This window comes from Chinchilla lanigera, unplaced genomic scaffold (genome assembly GCF_000276665.1).
Source record: "Chinchilla lanigera isolate Chin_1 unplaced genomic scaffold, ChiLan1.0 scaffold00355, whole genome shotgun sequence".
Classification (NCBI taxonomy): Eukaryota; Metazoa; Chordata; class Mammalia; order Rodentia; family Chinchillidae; genus Chinchilla; species Chinchilla lanigera.
Window position 1 is genome coordinate 1 of NW_004955756.1, and position 25,147 is coordinate 25,147.

Sequence of the window (25,147 nt, forward strand, 5' to 3'; positions counted from 1 at the left end):
GGCAGCGATCGCGCCCCTCATGGCGTGGCCCAGGTAGGAGAAGGCTGGAGGGGCCGGGATGGGTCGGACGCGGGGACCGCGGCCTGGACTGGACGCCGGGGAGGGTCCTTCCCGAGTGACTGCGGCTGGCAGCGCTTCTTGTGTGAGGGATGATGGTGCGGTCTCAGTGTTTCTGTCCCCGTCCCCGTCGCTGACCCTGTCTCTGTCTCTGCGTCCTGCGCAGCGGGGACCTCGCCCCTGGTTCTGGGTGCGGGAGGTTCGTTTCGGACAGGTGTGTGCCTCCCTGCGTAAGCCCAGGTTCAGCTGGGTCGGCACCTCTGAGGCGTCAGGCTCAGAAGAATCATGAAGAGCAAAATAAAGACAGATAAGAGAAGTCAGGGAGATGGGTGTTTTGCGGAGGGGAGAGGGTCCGAGAGGCGGAGGGAGCGGAGGGTCCCGTGGGAGAGTGAAGGTGTGCGGCGTCCACGTACCAGCTCCCCGGGAGGAGTTCGGTCACGGTGCACTGTGACACGTCCCCAAAAATAAAAATTAAAAAACAAGCAAGAAGAGAAGCGTGAGTCTCCTTCCCAAGGCAAGGGGCGGGTCCCTGGCGCCCGGGAGGGCGCGTGCAGTCCCTGCGGATGGCAGCGGAGGCTGCAGGGAGGCGGACGCACGGGGACACGCCTGGGTCACACACGCACGCGTGAGCGGCGCTGTGCAGCTCGCCCGGCGCCTCATCCTCGCGGCAGCCTGGCGAGAGGAGCCGTGATTGCCCCGGTTTTACAGCGAGGAACAGAGACTTAGGTGACTGGCTGGGGGACCGGCACCCGGAAGGAAGGAGAGAAGGAGACCTCGGGCTCCGAGCCCCAGAGAATGGGTTTCGGGACCCTGGCGTGCCGGAGTCCTGCACCTGGGAACCGGGTGCACACTGCGGGTCCTCCCTGCGAAGTCTGAGTGTTCCGGGGCGGGGGCCGGGCGCGCCCACCGGACAGGCGCAGCCACTGGCATCCTTGGAGCAGCCCGGTCGAGGGGTGCCCTGCACCCAGCCCCTGCTGGGTGGAGAAAGGGGAGCCGAGCTCCGCCCAGGATCGGGGGTGAGGTCTGAGTACCCGGGCTTAGCCCACGACTTCTGGACTGCGAATGTGCAACGGGGAACTCTGATTAGGAGCTAAAGAAAGCCAGGGTGGTGCTGGGGACGTTTGCTCTGTCCCCACGCAGCGCACTGAGCAGCTGGTGGGGTCTTCTTTCTCCACCCATTCTGATTTGTCAGCGTGCTGTGTTCCTATCCAAACCAACTGTTGTGCACCTTTGGGCCGGATTCCTTGGGGCAGGGACTGGTGAGGCTGCTGGGTTTCCAGCCTCTTGGGGTCTGTGGCTCACCCACGCACCGATGGCTGCCGGAGCAGTTTTAGAGGGGACTTTTGCCAGGTGTGGTGGTGCACTCGGGAGGCCGAGGTAGGAGGATCACCTAGAGTTCAAGGCCAGCCTGAACTACATAGAGAGACCCTGTGTCAAAAAAACCAAAAAAGAAAAAAAAAAGAAAAAAAAAAAGGAGGGACTGTCAACTGAATTCTCATATGACCTTGACAGAGCAGGGCCACACTTCCTGTTTCTAATAGCCCCTGCGTGCCCTGTGTGGTGTAACGTGCCACCGAGATGTTCTTTATTATTCTGAGACGAGTAGCATCTTTCGAGTAAATCTTTGGCTGTTGGCGAGACCCTGTTTGGTGTTAGATTCACTTATTCGCTGAGTGAACGTGTACTGAGTGTCTGCTGCATGTCAGGCACTGTAGCAAGTGTGGGGAGGGAGGAAGGAATAGAACGAATGGAAATCCCTGCACTCTTGTGGACGAGCTCCTGCTGTGCAGGTGGGAAGAGAGCCTGCGTCTGGATGCATTGGCGGGAGGGGCGTTTGTGCACTTGCAAGCCGAGAAGCTATGAAGGCAGCATCTCCTTAGTCAGAGGAGGGACCACTGGTCCGAAGCTGGACCATTGCCTCTTCAGAGGAGAGAAGCTGTCAGGGCACGTGGGATGCTCCTCATTGGCTGCCTGCTTTGAGCTTTCCTCTCCTCCAGGGTAGTTAGGAGGCTGGTGGTGCAGGCTGAGGATCTGCAGCGCCAGCAGCTTTGTCCTCTGATCGCCTGCCATGGCCCCAGGAAATGCGGTCTCCTGCCACGCCCAACACGTGTGCCGAGAGACCCAGGGCCCAGGGAGCTCACCAGGGTTGGAGGACATGGGCTTCCTCAGTGTCCCTGGTCACCTGCACACCTGGGCTTCTGCGCTGTCTCCTCCTGATGCGTGTCTATGGCCACACGTGTGCGGTGCAGCGGGCACACCTTGGCATTCCTGCCTGTCTCAGACAGGATTTACAAGATGCCTTAGACGAAAAGGAGGAAAGAAAACCAAGAGGTGATGAAGGGGAGCGGAAATGGAGCTAGAAAAGCATACTGTGTAAAGCCCCGTGACTTAGACTCCTGTGAAGTTGCCCAGGTGGGCGGCAAAGGCAGAGGAAAGTCGCTGTCCCAGCCCTGCCCGCCACTGCGGTGCTGCTGGGTGCGCTCTGAGCAGAGAGGCTAGCACTGTATGGCGGCCAGGCGTGCGTGTCCTTAAAGACCCCAGGTGAGTCTAACTTGCAGATAAGGTGGACACCACAAGTAGCTTTCTTGCAAGCAGCAGGAGACAGATCCTGGGAGGTCCTAGCTGTCACTGTCTGCAGGACGAAAGTGAAATGCTCCAGGGAAATAGAAGCATTGTTGATATGAAGTCAAGTGGCAATTTTCTCCCAAGGTCTTCATTAAAGAGGCGGAAGAACGAGTTTTACTCGGTCTCTGGAAGGGGTCAGCACCATGATAAGGTTCCGTAAGTGCAGCAAAGCGGGTGCCGACAGGAGGAGTCGGGCAGCCTGCACGCCTGGCTTGCCACACCTGAGGACTAAGGGAGGCTGGGCGTGTGGAAGAGACTCCTGACCAAAAGGTCAGAGAAAGTTGGGTACCGCCACTTCCACCCCTGTGAAAACCCAGCTCCTTCCTCTGCATGCAAGTATTTCAAAACACTTTGTTTATAATTGTGAAATGATGTAATAAAATTCACAACATAATTTTTAAAACTCAGCATAGTATCTAGATACAAAGAAGAGACAGGAGCCTTCTGTATTAAGGTGATATATCTGAGGGTGGAGATGCTTGGGCAGAGCTAGGCTAGAACTTCTCAAGGTCACCTGATACCTTACGTGGATTGGCCGCAGGTCCGAGTGGTGGTCAAAGGGCAGCCCTCTCTCAGCACAGTGGTTGCATTCTTAAAAAATTCAGAATGTGGACCTTGTGGCAGTCACATGCATCATATGTAAATGTGGAATGGAGTTAGGGACTGAGCTCCAAACACTATAAATATGTTTTCCTGTTGGCATGGATGTCGGCAAAAACAGCAGGGAGTCATGTGGGACAACAGGGACCAGTGTGAGCAGAACTGTCTGGTGTTGTTCTAGATGTCGCACACCCATGGCCTCCATCACTCACCAAACAAATTGTGATCCTAGGGTCTATTTCCCCGTAGTTTCTGAAATGTTCCTTTAGGGACCATGCTCACCTGTTAAGGACAACCTCCCAACCTCCTTCTCGGCATGACCCAGTAGTGGGCAGCTAAAGGCACGGGCTCATGCAGATGTGGTGTGGACACAGCAGGGCCCTAGCAGGTAGGGTAGAATCCAGCCATCTGGTGCTCTGAGGGTCATGCTTAGAGGATCCATGGTAGAGGTGGCATAGAAATCAGAGCAGTGGATCCTGCCAACAGGGGTGACTGTGTGGGGCACGAGGGTACTTCAGTGGGGACAGAAATGTCCCCACTAGGTCTCTGACCCCTTCCAGAGACCTGGACAGAAATCCTGATAGAATATTCCTGGTGTATACAATTGTCTCACTTTATGGGGTGTGACCAGAATATATGGTTAATGTTTAAATTAAAAAATTGTTACAGCAAAAGACACATTGCCTCGAATCCCCCTCAAAATCCTCCTCATTGTGAGTTCGTGTGTGCCATCATTCTTGCCACTTTTTGAAGTACTTTTGGAAGTCCTCTTTTGGAGGGCCTTTTCACAGCTGCTGCAATGGCCTGAATCAATTAAAAATGTTTACGGTAATTTCTGTTAGATAAAAATGATAGTGTGTCCTCATCCGCCTTATTCACCAAACCTAGCACTGTGAAGTTCTGGCTCTTCCCCAGAGTCAAAGTGGCCATGAAAGGTAAGTGTTTTGAATCCATTCGGACATCATGGCAGCCGTGGCGGTGAAACCAGAGACCGTCGCAGAAGAGAACTTCCGGCTTCAGGAAGTGGTGAATGATGGGTAAGTGTGTGTGAAATGCCAGGGAATGCTCTGAGGGGGATTCGTGGCAGTGTGTCTTTTACTGTAATACATTTTTTGACATTTACTAAACATTGGTAATCTTCATCATAGTTTTCAACCACACCACATGTGGAATTATTCCCTCCTATTTACCTTAACAAAACCTATTCAAGGGGGCAAATGTGAACGTTGCTGTGAGGAGTGCTCCGGCCTCCTGGTCTCTGTCTGTAGATCCCAGCCTGAGAGTCTGAGTTCTCTCAGCTGACTGAAGGCTTTGGCCCTTTCCTGTTTGTGGCATCTAACCACGTGTCACTGCTCATTTCCCGCTTTGCCCTTAAAACTCATGTGCCTTGGTTGATGTCTCTAATCTTGTGGCTTTGAGGTTTGTGATAGCTGAGTATTTAGGATACCTGAAACCTCTCTGGCAATGCTTATCATCTCTTCATATCTTTATGTGTCATTGATCATAAAAAAATTCTCCTTATCCCTTATGTGTGAGCAAATAAACCAAATCAGTGTGATATGAAGTAGAGTCATCTCCTGATAGGAAGGTGGTCAAGTCCTGGTGTTTCTCAGACTTTCCAAGATAATCAGTGGTTTCTTTTGTTCCCTTCTTGGCAGTGATTTTGCTTGTGGATGGCTTTATAAAGCTCTTTCTCAGTGGCTACCATGTTGCACGTATAGCTGGGTTGTTAGACTCCTGTGTTACTTGTCTCTACAGGGTGGGCTGTTTCTCTTTCATGCTTCATCACACTCAGAATGTCATGGTGGTGACCAGACTCTTCTGTGGTCATTTCTACCTTCTGCACCTTAAACCTGGGCAACCTTGATAGATGCCCTGGATGGACAGTGTGGCAGTCAGGGTTAGGTTGCCCTGTATGTCTTGCCCAGTGGGGATGAGTTCTGTTATTTCCTGGTCTTCTGACCAAGGTTGTACAGTGACGACCATGGGCCTTTACTTAGGCTGGACCTTCTTGGATTTTACTATGTGAGGACTCTTAAGAAATGAAGAGGAGTACTCAGCCTAGCACCTCCAGGAGCTCACCTTGTGGGATAGTTCTTTGATGTCTCCTGTTTTATGATGTCTCCTGTTTTATCCAAAAAGATGTCGATTTTTTCTTCCCACTTTAAAATCTAGCCTTATTTGTTCTAACATAAAAATAATGCCCCCTTCAGAACTCCTTGGGCAAAATCAGTGCCCCGGGAGGATGGACTCTGGGTTCCCTGTCGGTCACAGGCAATGTGTGGATTCTGGTTTAAGAAATAAGGACTTGTGGAAGTATAGCATTCTCATTTACAAGCATGTGGCTTTGTGGCTTTATAAGTTTCTTTTAGCCTCATCTTTCAAGCTGACATATTTGGTCTGTGTGTTGAGGCTGGTTAATAACTCTGCGGATCATTTTTCTCTTTTTGACATTAAAAATTTTTATTGTTATTTTCCATTTCATTTACCTTTTAGTTCTATTTGCTTACTTTTATGAGTCCATGCATTGGAGGTGTCATCCCAGGCGCTGGAGCCTGCACTGGACAAGGAGGCAGTGTTGGGATGAAGTCAGCCCTTGGGAAGGAGGGGATTTCTGGGGCTCCATATGTTCACTGTTAATTCTTTTGCTTAATTTCTGGTTGTGTAACTTAGTTCCTGTTTAAATTTCTCATTCTAATCCTGTTGTGTCTTAGTCTGTTTTCGTGGCTGTAACGGACTACCTCAGAATGGGTAATTTATAAACAATAGGAGTTTATCAGGACCCCAGCTCTGGAGGCTGACGTTGAGGACCAGGTGTGTGCATCTGGTGAGGGCTTGTGATACCTCATCAGGGCAGATACGCGGAAGGGCAGGCGAGGGCATGTGGAGGAGACAAACGCACGGCCACGGTTGCTAATCCAGTTCCACAAGAGTGAGCACCTTCAACCGGCGAGAACTGACCCAGTCTTGTAGAGTAGCATTCATCTTGAACACCCCAAAGCCATTGGCCCCCAACACTGCCACGGTGGCAGTGAGATATCAACATGAGTTTCGAAGGGGACATCACATGCAAGCCACAGCAAGTCAGAGAACGCTGGGTCCCGCAAATGCACGATGTCACTTTAATAAGTGGTGGCTCTGTGTTTCCGTGTGACACTGCCATCACGATGTGACACACGCATGTTCTGGGGTGGGTCCTGACTGCCAGAGCACCACGGGGTCCCTGACTGGGGCCTCTGCACACTGCTGGCTTTGTCATGTGCTGCCACATAAAGTTGGAGAGTGCTGCAGTGGGGGACAGCCCTGCTGGGGTTGGGGGTGGCAGACCCCTGCCCGCTGTCCCAGAGGCTGGGCGTCAGCGTCTCAGGGGCACCCAGCTTGTGTGAAGCCTGTGCAGGCATCGTTGAGCCTAAGGGAGGAAAGGGAGGAGGATGTGGTAGCCTTCTGACTGGCACATCATCCTTCGTTCCTTCATTGTTCTGTTTTACAGGAAAACTTAAGTCTGAAAAATAGCACAAGGGGCTGAATCCAGGACTTTTTATTGTTGCTGCTATTTCCTAAAGGAATAATTTGAATTTTACTCTCAGGCATTTTTCAAAAACCCACCAGGTCAGTTGCCTCGGAATGAGGTGTCTTCCTTTGCCCTGCATTGTCTGCCGCCGCCTCCTGCCTCAGCCTCCAGCTGTTGCCCCCTCCCCTGACCCTTTCTGGGCAGGATTCCACCTTCTCCTGTCCCTTCAGTCAGCTCCACACCCCAGCATGGCGCCTTTGCATTCCTGCTGCCTGACCCACACCCTGGAGCCCCATTCCTTCCCCTTGATTTGCAGGTGGGTGTTGGGTTCCCTTCTTCTCCTGTCTCCCAGGGAATGCGCTGCGCTCCGCCACCCCGAGATGTGGAGGATGAGCCCCAGCAGGGACTGGGAGAGGGGAGGGTCTGCCTGCCCCCTGGCCTTCCCCGGCACCACAGTGGCCTGGGGTCACAGAGCTGGAAGTAAGGCCCTTGTGCACTGCACCTGGAGACCCCGTGTGCTTGCAGACCAAGGGTGTCTGCAGGGGCTCCGGGAGAAGCTTCTGCTCAGGACTGGCTCAGAGCAGGTTGGAGTCTCAGGCGCCACTGGAAGCTGTCTGGGAGAGCTGACCCAAGGCGGCACAGGAGCAGGGTGGCTACGCTCACGGCCCCGGTGGGACCCTTCTCCCCCAGCCAGGTGCTGCAGGGCTCCAGTTAGGTGGCTGGACCGGGCGGGGGAGGCGCGGGCAGCAGCAGTGGGTGCAGGAGGCGACAGCGGTGTGCTTCAGAGATGAGTGAGCAGTGCGGATGGTGCTTAAGAAATTCTTAAGGGAAGTTGTTCTGTGTGCACTGGGGATTGAGCCCAGGGCCTTTGCACGGGGCTCCAGGTCCAGCCCTTTGTACTTTTTACTTTGAGATGGGTCTCACTGAGCTGTTAAGTTGCCCAGGCTGGACTTGAACTTGCCGTCCTCCTGTTTCTACAGAGACGGGGGTTGGGGCCAAGGGGAGTCGCTGTCTGTGTGAGAGCTGCCCTGATCCGGAGAAAGCCACCCCTCACCCCTCACCCCTCACCCCTCACCGTCCTCCCACTCCCCTGCTGTTCTCACCCCACCCTCCTCTCTGGGATCCCCTCCCAGAAGGAGCCCCCTCCTGGGGACCAGGAAGGCACCCTTCTGGGCTGGGGACTCCTGCTGCCACGTGATGGCTGTTGGGGAGCTGGGGAGCCTGATTACCTCCCTGCCAGGCCTCCTTCCGGCTCTGTCTCCAGGGATGGGCAAGGGCGGAGTGAAGAGCAGGCTGGGTTTAGGGGCCGAGGCCAAGCCACGCTTTGTCCTGAGTCAGCCTCCTGCTGGGCATCGCCAGGTTCCCTGCAGCTGCCTGGCCAGCATGTAATTGGCCTGAGGAAGTGACTCAGGTGTGAGGAATGCTGCACTCCAGACCCTGGAAGAAAGCTGCAAACACGCAGGAATAATGATGGGGTGTGCATGCTCTGCGGCGGGGCAGGGCTGCGGGCTGTGTGCAGGTCGTCTTAAATCACTTCACACGGCACAGGTGTGTTCGTAGGCACGGCAGGAGAGAGAGCTAGGACTCAGAAAGCAAATTCAGAAGGGTCCTGTTCTTTTGTTCTGGCTTCTGCCGTAGCCGAAGTTCTGTTTTCAATGAGCTGGAGTCATTTTGAGTTGACTCTGGCCAAGTGATGGGGGCACGTGTGGAAGCCAACATAGCTGGTGGTTGTCAAGCTCTTCAGATTCTCCATGCTTGTGACTTGATTTCCCAAAAGTGCTCTGTCCTAAAGGACTGTGGGGTGTGGGCCTTTGATGCTTCAGGCTCATGTCAGTGAGCGTGTCCGACCCTCCCCACCTTCTTGGGGTCCTAACAGGTGTGGGGGACATGCGGCCCGGCCATCCAACCTCACCCTGTGCTCCTCCTTTCCAGGTGGACGTGGCCCCTAAGGATGGTGACACCCTTCTGAGAAGCAGGACCCTGGCACAGGACACGGGGCCAGGTCCCCTGAGCCCGCACCTGTCTCATCAGCAGCTGGCGCCCCCATACTCAACTCCAGATGAGACGTCTCCCACCGTAGGACGAAATATTTGGTATTTGGTGGCATATCTTTCCTTGGGGGCAGCTCTGTGGTTTAATCAGATTTATTCTTGTTTTAAATTGACACCTGGTTCAGATTTATTCTTGTTTTAAGTTGACACCTGGCATCTGTGCCTCTTTGTGGGGTCCTGTCCTGTGAAGGCCACGGGCACAGAGCCAGAGCGCAGGTTGCCAAGGGCAAGAACCCTGGTAGAGAGAAAGAGAAGTACCCCATGATCTTAGTCCCCCAGGGGAGCTGAAGGGGCTGAAGCCAGGGAAGAGGGGGTGGGGACGGTCCGTAGACTAGGAAGGGAGGGGCCGGACCGAGGGAGGGTTGATCAGACTGGTGAGGGAGTCTGCGGCGCTGGGTCCCAGGATCGCTGCTGCTGCTGCTGCTGCTGCGGCTTATGAATCGGGGTCCCCAAGGCGGGCTCAGGGCACGCCTGACCCCAGCACATCCCGACTGTGCTGCCCCGTCCACTTCTCCTGCACCCAGGACCAGATTCCCGATTTCTGCTGGGGATGACTGCCCAGCCCCTCACCCAGGCTGTGTGTGTGGGCCTGTCCAGCCAGCACGGGGGACTTCCTCGCTGGACTGTCCTTCTCATGTCCCTCTGACCCTCATGCTAGGCCTGGGTCACCACACGGGTGGACCAGACACTGCAGGTTCTAAGCGCTTCACGTATTTCATTCCCATAGCAACCGTCAGAGACAGCGCCGTGGTCATACCCACTTTATCACTTGGGAAACTGAGGCCCAGGGGCTGAGCTTTCAAGCACGCAATGTCCTTGTTGGGGACTTCCTGATTTGGATGGTCTTTCAGCTCCTGGCGCTTGAGGGCTGGGTGGGGCTGGCTTCACGTTGGAAATCTTGGGTTATGTGAGGCCATGGTGGGATTCATGTTGGGTTGTAGGGGGAGCCCTTTGGGTTTCATCTCAGTGCATTCTTCACCTCCCCTTTCTGCCGTCCTCCCTCCCTGAGGGACTGCGGCCTTCATGCCCATCTCCAGCTCAGGCCTGACCCCCTCCCTGAGGGTTCCGGGCACAGATCCTGATCCAGAAAGGCTGCTGCTACAATTCATGGTAGCTAAGTCTTGGAAGTCACCCAGACATCCACCTACGGATGGATGGCTAAATAAAATGTGGTATTTATGCACCATGGAGCACCAGTCTGCTGTGTAAGACAAACTTGAGTCATCTGTAGGGACGTGGTTGCACCTTGAGACCATAATGTTAAGTAAAATAAAGCAGACACACAAGCTTAAACGGTTTCTCTTACATGAGGAAACTCAAAGTATAAATAAAGGACAAAGTAAAAGACAGATACCAGGAAGCAGGGAGAGAGCTCTTTTGCAAGTGGAAAGGGAGAGGAAGGGAAGGGGATGCGGAATGCCGCACGGGGAGGGAGATCCCGATGGATGTGAACATGTACTAAGAAAAACAAAAACTGAAAAACAAAACAAAACGTCCACAAAGGCTGCTGCTAGGAGAAGGGGTTGCTTCTCCCTCCTGATTTTTTCCAGGCAGCTGTGACTCCTGTTCCGTAGGCTGCTCGAGCGGGAAGTGGTCTGGGGGGGAAACTGAGGGCGGGGGGGGGGTCCTGGCCGAGACCCCACTGCCCCGTAGGGACGCCCTGGCCTTGGCCTCTGTCCTTGGTCTGGGTCCGCCCAGGGCGTGCCCTCTGCAGCAGCCCTTGCACCGCCTCCTTTCCCAGGCAGGCCCCTTCCTCGGAGCAGGCCTCGTCTTGCCCTTGGTGCACCTCACAGAGAGCTGCGCCGGCCGATTTCATCACCACCTGCCTTGCTGTGGATTGGCAGGCCGGAGTGGGTGGTGGCCAGGACCTCTGTAATCCGGAAGTACTTTAACCCTTTCTTCCCTTCCTCCCTGTTCTAAAGGCAGGCGGAGGAAATAAGCCAGGTGGAGGTGGAAGGCAGGCAGAGGAAATAAGCCAGGCTTCCACACCTTCTGTCTCATCCCACACTTTGGATATGGCTCCGAGTAAATGCACTAACAGTTATCAGTCTGGTCCAGCTGGGGCGAAGGCCCTGACTGGAACCAGTGTGAGGGTTGTGGGTTGTTGAAGGGGTCAGGCTTCCAGGCAGGGATGCAGGCTTGGCCTGGGCTTCGGGGTTCTTGCCCTGACACTGGGCAGAAAGTGACAGGAATATGGATGGAGGTCTCTCCAGTGCTTAAGGTATCTTGGAGGAGGCTGAGCCAGGAGGATCAAAAATTTGAGCGCAGCCTGGACAAGTTAGTGACTTAGGAAGACCCTGTCTCAAGATAAAAAATAAATTGAAAGGACTGGGGGAATAGCTCAGTATGAGGGCCCTGGGTTTATCTCCAGAAACAAAAAACAAAAACAAAAGCAAAAGCTTTTCCTCATTATTCGTTTAAAAACATCTTATAGGGCCGGGAATGTAGGTCGGCGGCTTAGTGCCTGCCTGACAAGCACCAGGCGCTGTGTTTAATTCCTGGTACCAAACAAACAAACAGACAACCATCTTGTAGCATGTTCATACTTTTTCATGCAGTTTCTTAAATTGAACGTTTTCCAGCCAATAGTGAAATAATCACACATTTGTGATCTGAAGGAGCGTCGTCTTTGTGTCCTCATGGTCACTTACGTGGTCACATATAAACATACAGATAAATTTAATGTCCTGTAAAAATCAAAAGGCAGATTGTCTTTTTGAGCACAGCGTTGTGGTCCGAATCCTGGAGTTCTGGCCCACTAGGGACGTGGTCCCAAGGTTGGGTGGAGACGTAGCTGTTTCTTTTATTCTTTTCTCCCCCCATCCATCCCACGAGACTTTGTTAAGAACCTCTGGGTTCCAAGCACAGAACCAAATGCTGCGGGACAGAGAGCAGCTTGGGTCCTGCGTGCCGAGGTTCCTGCTCTGCGTGAGTGCAGGGCCAGGCTCAGGGCCTGCTGGGGCCCCAGACGGGCAGTGGCTGGAGCCCCTGGTAGAGAGGAGGGGCCCTGGAGGGCGGGTGGAGGGTGAAGGTAGCAGAGGTGAGAGGCTGAGAGTGCTGAGGGTGGAGGGGCGGGAGAGCCTAGTACAGGACACCCACGGGCTTCACTAGGAGCTGGCACAGCTGGGCACACGGGGGGAGCAGCTGCTTCCCTCGAATCACTTGGTGACGCAGCTCGAGGCTCCCTGGATTGTAAATCCACGCACAGAGAGAGCTCGGGTCCTGGGCCCACGAGGGAGCGGGCAGGAGCTGGAGGTGGCGGTGTGCAGTGGCACCAGCAGCGGCTGTGGGGTTCTGGGTGGGTGTGGTGGCCCAAGGACGCAGATGGCTTAGTGCTTGGGGAGGGGTGGCCAAGCGGTGGCAGCTGCAGGACCCTCAGTCCGGGTCTCCTTTGGGTGCCTGCCCCGTAGGTGTGGAGCTGTGCTTGTCACCAACTGGGGAACACCACTGGCGAATGTCGCCTTCTAGGGGTGAGAATGAGTTCAGGGTTTGGGTCCCGTTGAGTTTGAGGTACTTGTGGGCCTTGAGTGGATTTGTGCAAAAGCTAGGTAAACATTTGAGGCTGCAACTTTCTGTATGTTCCGGGCAGGTCCCGTTGCGGGGCATGAAACAGGAACACTCCGAGAGTTTTCCTTTTGGAGGGGCGGTGGAGCCTTTCCCTGGTGAGGAAACTCATGCCTGCTTATTCCGGATGTTTGGAAAAGTCTAAAAAGCCCCAGGAAAGGGTGAACCCATCCAACCACAAGGGCCAACTCCCTTTTATTTATATTCTTAGAGGGTAACAGTATTATACTGTGCAAACAATTTAGGATCTTGTATGATAAGAAGAAGGCAGGATCTAGATGTACGGGAAGATGTTTGCAAGGGTTCCTGGCCAGTAGGGGGTGCTCCAAACGGGAGAGCAGGCCACACGGGCAGAGGCAGGCTCCTTCAGGTCTAACAAACACAGCAGCCCCTTGGTATGGACGTGGCTTCCGTCCCAGGAGCCCCACACTTGCCACAATGCTCAGAGCTCAGTTTCCTTATATCAGATGGGGTAGTATCCACACACAGCCTGCACACGTCTTCCCGTACTCTACGACACCTCTAGGTCCCTGGAATACTTAATATAATGTAAATGCTGCGTGCACGATGGTGTTTTACTGTATTATTTAGGGAATAATGACCAAAAAAAGTTCTCATACGTTCACAACAGAAGTAATTTTTTTTCTCAGATATTTCAGCTCTGCAGTTGGGTTGAATCTGCAGATATGGAGCCCATGGGTGAGGGAGGCTGGCAGAGTCTACTTTGTGAAAAGCTTCCTACCTGCTTATTCTAGACATTGGGGAAAGTATAAAAGGCCCCAGAAAGGTGTGTCCGGCAGTCTGCATTGGTGTAGACTACATGTGGGGGAACTGAGGGTGTGAGTCTACAACTGTGTACTAGGCAGAGGATGGGAATGGTCTAAGTCTTAAGCGGCTGAATTGTCCTTGATTCTGTTGAAAATTACACTCCTCCCCGCCCCCCATCTTCTGACCAGAGCTGCCGCATGGTTGCAGGATGGTGGATGAGGACGGATGGGAGCTGGTGTGCTGGGAGCCGGCGTGTGTGTGCCGCTGGAGAGGTCGGCTGGGATAGTAATGTTGTCTTCTTTCTGTTTCCCTAGGAGAATATGAAAGTGTCACTCGGAGCTGTCCATTTCATGGCGCTGCTGATGTCCTTGAAGGCCGGTGAGTTGCACATCTCGTCTACTGAGAAGAGCTGTGGTTCAGAGCACAGCAAACACCGTCCCGGCGGGGTTGCTTCTCTCACCAGGCTCTGCTGATCCCAGGATGCAGAGCCTCCTGGTCACAGAACCGCGTGGCTGGAGGCTCCTTTAGCATCTGAGGACCGCAAGGTCCAGAACCAGGGTCATCTACTAGTTCAGAGCTCGGGCTCAGGTCTGGATCGCCGAGGTTGTTTCTGGACTCTTCCCTCTTTATTGTCAGCGTGTATGCAGTCGGTGAACCCACAGCTAGAACCGTTTAGGGCACAGTTTTGTTCTCTTTGTGTCTTCATTTTTTTCTCCCTTCTCCTCCCCTTACTACAAATCCTGGGTTCCCAGGCCTTGTGCCAGGTCCTGGGTGTGGGGAGCATAGCAGTCAGGAACCCAGGCAGAGATTCTGCCTGCTGGTGTTTACATTCCTGTGGGGGAGACAGAACCCATTCCCTAAGTGAAGAGATTTTCTGTCTTGCAGTGATGAGCTTAAGGAGAAAAGCAACTGGAAAGCAAAGTACACAGTTTGGGATTGGAGTACACAGAAGATAAAATTTTTGATAGTGTGGCCTCAGTGAAAAGTTGCCTTTTGAATTGAGCCTGAAGCAGGAGGAGGGGGAAGCCCGTGTCCCAGGTTGGGGGAGGTATCATAAAGAGCAAGTGCAAAGGCCCTGAGGCCAGCACACCCGGGAAGTTCCAGGAACTAAGCTGCTGGCAAGGCTGGTGGCGGTGGAGGGCATGTGTAGGACCTTGTGGAACTTTCTAAGGATCTTGGCTTCTGTCCTGACTCAGATGAGAAAGCTGCAGAGCTTCTTTGTTCAAAACCAGAGAGGAGGTCTGACTTCTGCTCCCACACACAGGCTCCTTGGGGTTCCTGCTTTGAGAACAGGGTCTAGGAAGGCGAGGGCAGAAACAGATGCCTGTTCAGAAGCTCTTGGAAAACTCGTGCACGTAGCAACAGTGACCCATTCTGGGCAGGAAATGGTGACGACTTGTCCACAGGTGGCTAGGAAGGAGAAAGGAGAAGTGGTCAGGTTTGGGCTGGACCATGAGCACGGAGCCCGTGGGGATTTGTAGCTGGCCAGGCTGTGAAGCGTGAGGGAAGGGAAGAGCTGAGGATGACTCCCAGGCTTTGCCTGCGCAGACCCAAGGCGATGTTGCCGCTGATGGGGTGGGGGCAGGGCAGACGTTGCGGTGGACGGTCAAGTCCAGCTGCCCCTTGGATATCTACACTCATACAACGGGAGGCCCCAGCAAGCGGCTGGCAGGGAGAATCGTGAGGCCGACCGTGGCCACTGAGTGTAGGCTGGAAAGGTGCCGACTTTAAGGTCCGAGCTTGAGCCCCCTGCAAGGTTTGGTGGTCAGGCGTCCACTGAGAGCCCGGAGGAGATGGAAGCCGAGGCCCAGGCACGTCCTGAAGGCTGCGTGAGGGAGGATTTCAAGGGTGCTGGGTGCTCCTCTGGACCTGTCAGATAGAGACATGCCAGCCAAGATGATATCTGAGAGTTGTTTTGCTGACGGACCACACTGCCTGTCCTGGGTGACCTTGGTCAGAACACTTCCGGTGGCGTGGGTCAAACCTCAGACACACGGAGAGAAGGTCTAACTGAGGACTTACCCAGCATTCACTATGCTTTTCACCGCCCCTGTTGCTGAGCCTCCTTCTGGCCACTGAACTTTAGGAGTCCGGAGCTGACCGGGGCACCGTCTAAGTTCCCAGCCCTTTGCTTGCGCTCCTGCTGTTGAGCAGGTTTGAGGTGGAATGTTGATCGTACGGATGTCTTGCAGCTGTCACCATGGTCATAGCAGCAGGCACGCCCATCCCAGCACTCTCTACTTTCCTTTTGCCCCTTTAAGATCCCCCCTTCCCACCGCTCCCCACCCCTCGCACCCAGGCAACCAGGACTCTGACCTTGGGCCAGTTTTGGTTTGTGTTCTCTAGAATCGAAAGAAATGGGATTATACAGTATGTCCTCTTTTTGAGAGGGAGGGATCTAATTTCTTTCTATGTATTCAGTCTCTTGTTTTATTACATAGCAATATTCTAGTGTATGTGTATATATATTGATCCATTCACAGACATTTTGACTATCTCAAGTTTGGCAATTAAAATAAAGGTGTTGTGCGTATTGGTGTACAAGTCTTTGAATAGATGTATGTTTTCGTTCCTTTGGGCGGATACCCAGGAATGGAGCTGTTTGGTCATTTAGGGGGTGCGTAGGTAACTTTTTGAGAAAATAGCAGAGGTTGATAAAATTGAATCACCGTATCTCTGGGCATCTTCAGCAGCGACAGAGAGTTCCAGTTCCTCCACAGCCTCACCAACAGTTGCTGGAGCCAATCTTTTTCCATTGTAATCCTTCCAATGGGTGTGTGCTGATACATGATTATGGTTTTAATTTCAATTCTGCTAATGATATTGAGCTTATTTTGTGTGGTTATTTGCCATCCATATGTCTTCGTAGAGAAATGTCCAGATCATTGCCCAGTTTATTAAATTGTTGCTTGTTTTATTGAGTTTTATATTTGATTTTCTTTTGTTTTTAATGCTACTGAGTATTGAACCCAGGCCCTTCTCACTGAGCTACATTCCCAGAACTTTTTGTTTGTTTTGAGACAGGGTCTTGCCATGTCACTTAGCTGCCCAGCCTGAGTTTGAACTTGCAGTCCTCCTGCCTCAGCCTTCTGGTGTGCTAGGGTTACTGGTGTGTACCACCGCACATGGCTTTTATTGACTTTTTAGAATTCTTTATGTATTCTCAATGCAAGACCTTTATCATTACATGATTTTTAAATATTGTGTTTTAGTCTGAAGTTGGTCTTTTCATTTTCTTATGGCACTTTTAGAAAAGACAGACTTCTTAACTGTGATGAAGTCTAATTTATTTTTTCATTTCCTGTCCGGATTGTGTTTTTGATATTGTTTCTAAAATCCTATGTCTGATCCTAGGCCACAAAAATTTTCTTGTTTCCTTCTAGAGTTTTGATATTTTTATGTTTAGGCCTGTCATTCCTGTTTATTGGCTTACAGTCATTTTTATGCAGTTTTTAAAACTATCTGAAAAAGAAGATAGAAACAAAAACTACCTATGTATTTTAGAACGTATTTACTTACATAGTTTTGTTTACTTATGTTATTTATTTCTTTATGTAGATTTGAGTTATTGTCTGGTTCTTTTATTCCCCCTCACACCTTTTTGAACTCTCGTTAGTTCAGGCTGGTCTGGAATGCTCTATGTAGCCGAGGCTGGCCTCAGACTTGCAGTGATCCTCCTGCCTCAGCCTCCCAAGTTCTAGGATTGCAGGGGTATGCCACTATGCCTGGTTTAGACTCTTTGTTTCAATTTAAAGGACTCTTCAGTCAATTTATTTTTTGGTAGAGCAGGTCTGTTTATGAAGAACTGTCTTAGTTTTGGTTTATCTGTCTTTATTTCGTCTTCAGTTTTGGATGGTTTTGCCAGCTACAGAGTTCTTTATTGACTGTCTATGTTCAGCGTGGTCAGTGTGCCTCTGGGCTCCGTGGGCTCTGAAAGGCACATGTCAGTCTTATTGAAGACCCCCTGTGTGTTATGAGACTCTTATCTCTTGCTCTGTTTCAGACTCTGTCTTTCTACAATTTCATTGTGATGCACATACAGGTATATTTCTTTTAGTTAATCCTACTTGCAGTTCTTTGAGTTTCTTGGATGGGTAGATTAATGTTTTCATCAAATTTGGGAAATATTTGGACACAATTTCTTCAGGTATTTTTGCTGATCCTCCCCACCCTGCTTCCTGGAACTCCCATCCGTGTCTTAATCTGTTGGTAGATTCCATGCAGCACTGCAGTTCTCTGAATTTCTACTTTGTGTTCTTATTTTAAGGTTGGTAGTCTTTCAATAAACTTCAAGTCCACCAGAAGTTTCTTTCTTCTCTACCTCACATCTGCTGTTGAGCTCCTTTAGTGACATTTTCACTTTACTTATTGCAATTTTCCACTCCACAATTTCTAATTGGTTCTCTCTGGTGATTTCTGTCTTTTTCATTGACACTCTCCTTGGTAAGTCAAGAATTCTTTAGACGTAGTGTTTTTTTTTTTTCAGTAGTTAAGACATATTTTTAATAGCCATTTAAAGTCTTCCTCTGGAGCAATTTCTGTTGGCAACTTTTTCCCCTGTAGTATGGACCATACTTTCCTATTTCTTTTTATGTTTTGTGATATTTTGTTGAAACCTGGACATTTTTGGTAGAGTAAAGTTTGACTCTAGGAATCACATTTCCTTCTATACACACCCAAGCTTGGTTGTTACTGTTGATTTTTACACTGCTGTGTTCCTGCTGCTTTTGTTCATTTATGTCACTGCTTTCCTGGGCTAATCTTGTGTAGCCTATGTTTCCTTTACTGTGTCACCCCTGAAGTCACTGCTGGGTTAATGTAGTGGTCATCTCATGATCATCCAAAGTTTTTCTCAAATTCCATGGTTTTGTGTCCCTTGCTGGGAAGCTGTGGGTGTCTGTGGTGTGCTTTTGGCACTTAGGCTATGGACAAATCTGCCTCGCCTCTACTTTACACTTGCATGGGACCTCAGGGTTATTTAGATGCAAGAGATGGTGCCTGCACTGCTGTTCTGAGGGTGTGACCTGCCCTGCTGGGCCCCAGGACGGTGTAAGAGTTCTGAAGTCAGCTATGGACTGTGGCCACGTCCCTGTGGATAGGGCTTTTCCTGTGCGGCTCTGAGTCAGGTCAGCAGCACAGTTTGGTGATTATCACTTCCAGGAGCTACTGGTCAGGTTCAGGAGTGTAATGCCCAGGAGTGAGACTTTCTGAGGAACACCAAACCTCATCTGTCCTTGTAAAGCTGCTGGTTTTAATAGCCACTGTGTTTGCTAAGCTTCTGGATTTGATGACTGGCTATGAGGCATAGGAATAGTTGAATATAAAAAACCATCCACCCTGCTGTTCTACTTCGATTCAGCGGATTTTGTTTGTTTTTCAAAAATAAATGTTCTTTTGATTGTTGCAAACCTTTTATTTTGAAAAACATCAGTCTTCTTTTCTTTGTTTTCTTTTCTTTTTCTGTGGTACTGGGTGTCTTAGGCACTTTCTCATCAGGACGAAACACCCAGCACCCGCAGTTTAAAGCAGGAGAGCTTCATTTTGGCACACGTTCTCAGGCCGTGGTTGGCTGGCTCCGCGGCAGAGCCTTCCTGGGTGCTCTTCGTGCTGCCCTGGGCTTACGGAGGATTTCCCTTCGGGCTGTTGGGAGCAGCACCTGTTCCCTGCGTTATGCGTGTTCTAGACATCATTCCCCCTCATCCTTGTGCAGTTCTCACTCTAGCGATGGGTAGTTTTCTTGCGTGGATTGTTGCTCAGCTGCAAACCCGAGGAGACGGTCTGTGTACCTACAAGCTCTCTGTCCGTGTGCGGCACTAAGCACCCGGGCACTTTGCCCTGCCGACCCTTCACGTTCCCAACCCGGCTGTGCTAAGCCAGACGCCCAACTCTGCCTGTTTCCCCTTCCCAGTGTCATAGCTGGGCAGCCACTGGGGAAGTAATCTAGGACAACTGTTGGGCTCTTCTCGCCGTCCTTTGTTCCTCCATGTCCAGTGTCTTTGATGGTATTGTTTCACAACTTCATTTCAGCTGCTCAGGCGGGAGGGTAAATCTGGTTCTCATTGTCCATCTTAGTCAGAAGTGGGTGACTCTCCTCCTATTTTCATCCTATGTTTGTGTGAACAAAGAGGGAGAAAGAGAGGGTAAGAGATTAAGTGATTTGCCCAAGGGTACAGCTCATGGATGACACAGCCAGAACTGAATGTGAATCTTCTAGACTCCCTAGACGTTGCTCTTTATAGCATGTCTATAAAGCTTTTACATATATATAGTATGAACCGACATATTTAGTCACGAATGTATTTATATGTAGATGTGACATTTAGAAGTGTTGAAAAAGTTTTACAGAAATTGCTTCCCCTTTCTTCCCTTTAAAGATAAGTGCACTGAGCGTGAAGAACAAATAATTTTAACTTCATCTGCAAATGAAATTGCTGTTGGTACCTGTAATCTTAACTTAAATGAAAACATAGGTCCTGTGATTTGGTATAAAGACGATGACAAGACACCTGTATGTACGGATCAGAACTGCAGGATCAATCAGCAGAAAGGAAAGCTTTGGTTTGTCCCTGCTAAAGTAGAGGATTCGGGACATTACTATTGCATTGTAAGGTAAGAAATTAATGTATTATACCCACATGTTCTAAGTACTTACAGTAGTGAAGGACAAAAAAAAAAAAATTTAGTAATGTTTAATTTTCCCACTTTGTTTTAGAAATTCAACTTCCTGTTTCAAACTTAAAATAACTGCACATTTTGTGGAGAATGAGCCTAACTTGTGTTATAACACACAAGTTATATTTATGCAGAAACTGCCCATTTCAGGAGATGGAAGACTTGTGTGTCCTCATTTGGACTTTTTTAAAGATGAAAATAATGAGTATCCCAAAGTGGAGTGGTATAAGGTAATTTTATTTTAAATATGGTATAGTTTTCCAAGCAAATACAATAGTTTTTTTATGTTGGAACTGGAATGGGGAATCATCCAGAGGTTAGGAAATATAAAATATATAATAACGGTAAAGAACAGAAGTACAGCACTGATGAGAAACCAGTGTTAGAGCATTGTTTTCCTCAAGCACCCTCTTCTTGCAAAATAAAGTTGCCTTCACTTTCCTTCTTAGCACGGAGTCCCGGGAATAAAAATTCAGTATCACAGGAGCATAATTAACTTTGATCCCCTTGCCTCTGCTAAAGAAATATAAGTTAAAACTTATTTTATTCAAGGAACCTTTTCAGTCACTTTTTAAAAATGCAGATTTGTTAATAGTAGATTGGGGAAAGTCATGAGTTGATTTCCTGTGCTTCTCTTCTCCCCGCTTCTGTAGGACTGCAAACCTTTACTTCTGGATGATGCGAAGTTCATTGGCATCCAGAATACGCTCCTTATAAAGAACGTGGCTCAGGAGCACAGAGGGAACTACACCTGCCACGCGCTGTACGCGTACTCGGGGAAGGTATATGAAATCACACGGACGATAGAGTTCCTTACTCTAGGTGAGTCCTGGCTCCAACCCTAGGAACTCAGATCTGGTGTAGCCCAGAGAACACGGTTCCATGATGACTTCTGTAGTCCGTGGAGGAACCAAATCCTAGGAAAGCTCCACAACCACCCAAAGCCTTAGTTTAGCTTTCTGTTATTGCATACAATGTAAATATTTTTCATTCTTGCATTGCGTGCAGTGCTAATCAAACAGAGACTTCCTGAGCTATGTGTTTGAACTGCTCTAGTAGGCTTATTCTTTGATGTGGCTTAAGATGCTCCTTCCTAGAACTCAGGCGCCTGCTCTAGCTGGTACATGGGAATGTTGTGAGGGCTCGCAAGGTACGTCCACCAGCGAGAGTCCTCGGCGTGAACCGGGCAGATGCGATGGGCTCTGGGCTGACTTACACTCCACATTCTACCTCCTGTTGGCACTGCGTCGCCTCAGTCACTTCAACTCTGTACGGTTGTTTCCTCCTCTCTAAGGAGTCCTACGACCTCCCCAGGTTATAGGGAAGATCAGAGTGGAGGGAGTGAGCAGCACGTGGTTGTGCGCCTGGCTAAGAGCAGCACTTGGTGTGAAACACTGGGGTCACTCATAGCCATACGATGATGATTCTTACTTTTGCCAAGGTTTTCAATCTGGTATTAACCATGTTTCATATTATAAAAAAATTTATAACACAACGAAGCAAAATGCACTTGCATAAAGTGTCTGGAATGGGCAGAATATTCACCCTTTCTATAAATGTCAGCTGTAAATAACATAAGAAGAGTTCATCTAATTAGGAATTTTCTGGCAAGTAGAAGGGGTGTCTATTATAATTATACCAGGAGAACATGTTTAAATTGGGACTATCCCTGGAAAATCCAGAATATGATCACCATATAGCTATATTTTCCCAGTGCCATGATAATTTATTTTTCATTGATTAATTTTAATGAATAACTATTAATGCCCTGCCTTGCTCTTATGGGCACCAGTGAGCGTAAGTTTTGGTGACCTTTAGATCACAACTATTCTAGGGTTTGCTGCACCTGTCCTGGTTACTGCGTGGCTCTGGTTCCTCTCCCTTGAGATACAACCGCCAGACCAGGAGGTGAAACTCTAGGGAAAACGGGGCGTTGGCAGGTTTTTGAGTAGATCAATTGCAATTTGACTACTCTCTTTTTTTTATTCCAATTTTTAGAAACAAATGCACTCAAAGGTAAGGGAATATTTTGTTTTTCTCCCCAAGCCCACCTCTAAGATCCTGAGTGCTTTTTGTTTCTTCCTAGATTTAAAAAAAAAATTTATTAAGCATCTATTGTGTGCCAGGAGCTGTTCTAGGTATAGATTAGGAAAGAACAAACATAATAGCCTGTCTTCATAGTTTGTTTATTTTTTCATTAGGCGTTCAACTTCACCATTTCTCCTGTTCCTCTTGGCCACAGGCCAACCCTTGAGGCTGACCTTCCTGTAAAGACGACCCAGATTAATTTCTGGGGCTCTTGGTGACCTTTTGCCTACTTTAGTAAATGACGTCAAAGCGCTTGGCATTTGCCAGTGAGCCTCTTTGTTTCATCACAGGGTCACTAAATCCAATGTTACCAAATCCAGGCAGGTCTGGCACTGACAGGTTCTACCACAGCTAATCACCTTCCTGACTTCACACAGGATCCCGGAGGTGCGTGCGCATGTGCACATGTGCACACGTGTGCATGTGTGTGTGTGCGCTCGCGACTGTGTGCTACAGCATCACACCCTGCAGGCTCGAAGGTCTGGCTTTGCACATGGTGTCCACTGTTTGTTGTCGCCTCTGCCAGCTCCTTCTTTCTCTGCTGGTCTCCTGTCTCTTGCTATAGATTCTCAGAGCAGTGGAGCAGCCACGTGGTCATAGCCATGGACTGTATTTTACTAAGGGTCATTGTCCTTGCAGTCTTGATCTGTAGGAGACTGAGCGCGTCGCTGTTTTTCTTTCAGAGGAAAACAAGCCCAACAGACCTGTGATTGTGGATCCCAAGAATGAGACCATGGAGGTGAAGCTGGGTAAGTGGACTCCAGCATGCAGAGGTGAAATCATTATTTTGAACTCAGTAGTAAGTAGCAAGGCCTTTACTACATGTAATGTAAGACACTTCCTGAATATATCTACATAGAGAGCTACAGTGGCAAAAATTACAACTTAATTTTTTTTAATTTTTAGATTTTCTTACCTCTCATTGCAAAAATCTAGCCATGGCTAGAATCTGTGAACAAAATTCATTCATAGGTTCAACAGGATTGTAATAAAAATGTGAATGGACTTAAAAATTGGCAAGTAATCAAAAATTCACTTGGGAGAACTAAATTATTATATCCATTAAAATAACATTGGTAAGGGGAGCTCAAGTAATATGAATATTTTCTCTAAAACTTTAGTAAAATAAAAGAGTATGGTATCCTTGGCATAGGTACACACTCAGATCAGTGGAAAAGTTTCAAATAAAAGAGAATATAATTTATGATAAAGGCAGCTTTATAAACTAGTGAGGAAAAAATTATCAGTCATTGGTTCTGAAATGGTCGAGCGTTTGGATAAAACACTAAATTAATGCTTTCCCTCTTATTATGGACAATCATATTCTAGATAAAGAATGAAAACTATCAAAACAATGAGACAATGAACATACTGTTCATTTAAAAGGAATGTTCCTAATAAAAGGTTTTTTGGAGAAAATGTAGTGAAGAGATAAAATAAGGAAAAGCTTTAAGCAATGGGAAAGAAGAAAGATCTGTATCAAAAATTTTCATACACTAAAGTAAATCAAATCATGTCTTCTGGAAAAGTATTTGGAACATTTTTTGCACATAATAGTTAATACCCTTGATGAGTAAAGAGTGTAGATCCGTGGGGTCGCTATGCGAATGCGATGAAATAGTGGGTACACAGCAGGAACAGCTGTTAAGCAAAAGGCCAACAAAGAGGAAGCTTACAGAACATAAGTTGGTTTACCTTGAGTTCAGGTATGCAGTGCCTGGGGGTATAGCTCAGTGGTAGAACACATGCCTAGTATGCTGCTCAAGGATTTCAGTTCAATTTAAAAAAAGAAATACAGGTGAAAACTTAAGTAGGGTTTTTCTTCTCTCAGTTGGCAGTGACTAACTAGAACCACCGGCCACCGGGAGGCTGGGGGGAATAGTACGCACACACTCTTTTGGAGTAAGCTGACTGGAGCAGCCTCCTGTGACCGAGGATTGGATTTTAAAGCCTGTTTCTCCTTTGATTCAGTCCTCACAGTAATGCTGGAGGACACGTATAAACACACCTTGGTAAGCAGCAAGGGTGTTCTTTGGAATACTAACCATAATAATGAAAAATCAAAAACAAATGGTGTCTGGGGATAGGAAAATTACTAGATTATATCTACATTATGAAACCCTACACAGCCACAAAACAGCCGGTTTTGGAGGATTAAACTTGGAGATAGAATTTCCCAATGCACAGCAATTCCTAAATAGCAGACAGTAAGATCCCTTCACAGATGCTTACGTGCACAGAAAAGGTAAGGAATGAGATGGAGAAAATGCCCAGTAGTGGCTACAGCCGGGTGGTGAGTTTCAGGGCAGTTTTTCTCCTTCCTTGTACCTTTTAATCAGAACTTTTGTTCAGTAGTCATTTAGTCATATAGATAGGCCAGCATAAAAATCAATTGATCTTTTGATTAAAAATACATTGCTTTGCAGGATCCAAGATAGAGCTGATCTGCAATGTCTCGGGCCATTACTCTGACTCTGTGTACTGGATGTGGAATGGGTCATATATTGCTTATGATGACCCAATACTGGTAGAAGACTATTTTTAGTAAGTATGCCAGTCAGTTTCAGTATTAAATTGTGTGTCAGGCTTTTATGTAACCTTGGTAGTTAGGGTAGATGGCGGTTGATTATTCCTAACCCTTAGATGCTCATTTTTATTTCTGTTAAAAGTGTGCTACACAGGATTGGTGAAAGCTTGGACATTTAAGGTAAAAATGTATGTTGTTGTACCAATTCCATACCACTTGTGAAAACCACATCTTTATCCATTCTTTGGTTGGTGGGCATTTGAGTTATTTCCAAGATTTAGCTATTACAAACTGTGCCGCTATAAACCCATGTTTATATATCACTGTGGTATGATGCTTTTAATTCTTTTGGGAAGACACCAAGAAGGGGAATTGCTGGGTCAAACGAGATCTCTAGTACTAGTTTTTTGATCTCTAGTACTAGTTTTTACCGATTTCTACAGTGATGTCACCAGTCTACACTCCCACCAACAGTAGAGAAGGGTTCTTTCTCCCTACTGCTCCGCCAGCATGTTATTTGTTGATTTCTTGATGATAGCCATTCTTTGTGGAGAACAATGGAATCTCAGTGTTGTTTTAATTTGCATACCTTGAATGACCAATGATGTTGAACTTTTTAAAAATGTATTTATTGGCTGTTTCTACTTCTTCATCTAAGAAGTGTCTATTCATTTTAGATGCCCA

At 48.8% G+C, this 25,147-nt stretch overlaps 1 protein-coding gene across 1 annotated transcript; it reads left to right on the plus strand.

Annotated features, from left to right (window-relative positions):
• Positions 1-6,772: 6,772 nt before the first annotated feature.
• On the plus strand, positions 6,773-24,480 carry LOC102003080 (interleukin-1 receptor type 1-like; the record flags this gene model as incomplete). Its single annotated transcript, XM_005415091.2, is given in 8 exon segments — positions 6,773-6,891; positions 8,726-8,886; positions 13,491-13,554; positions 19,551-19,785; positions 19,889-20,078; positions 20,502-20,670; positions 22,620-22,685; positions 24,363-24,480. Coding segments are annotated over 6 exon segments (836 nt in total), but the record flags the coding sequence as incomplete, so codon positions are not given.
• Positions 24,481-25,147: the final 667 nt, after the last annotated feature.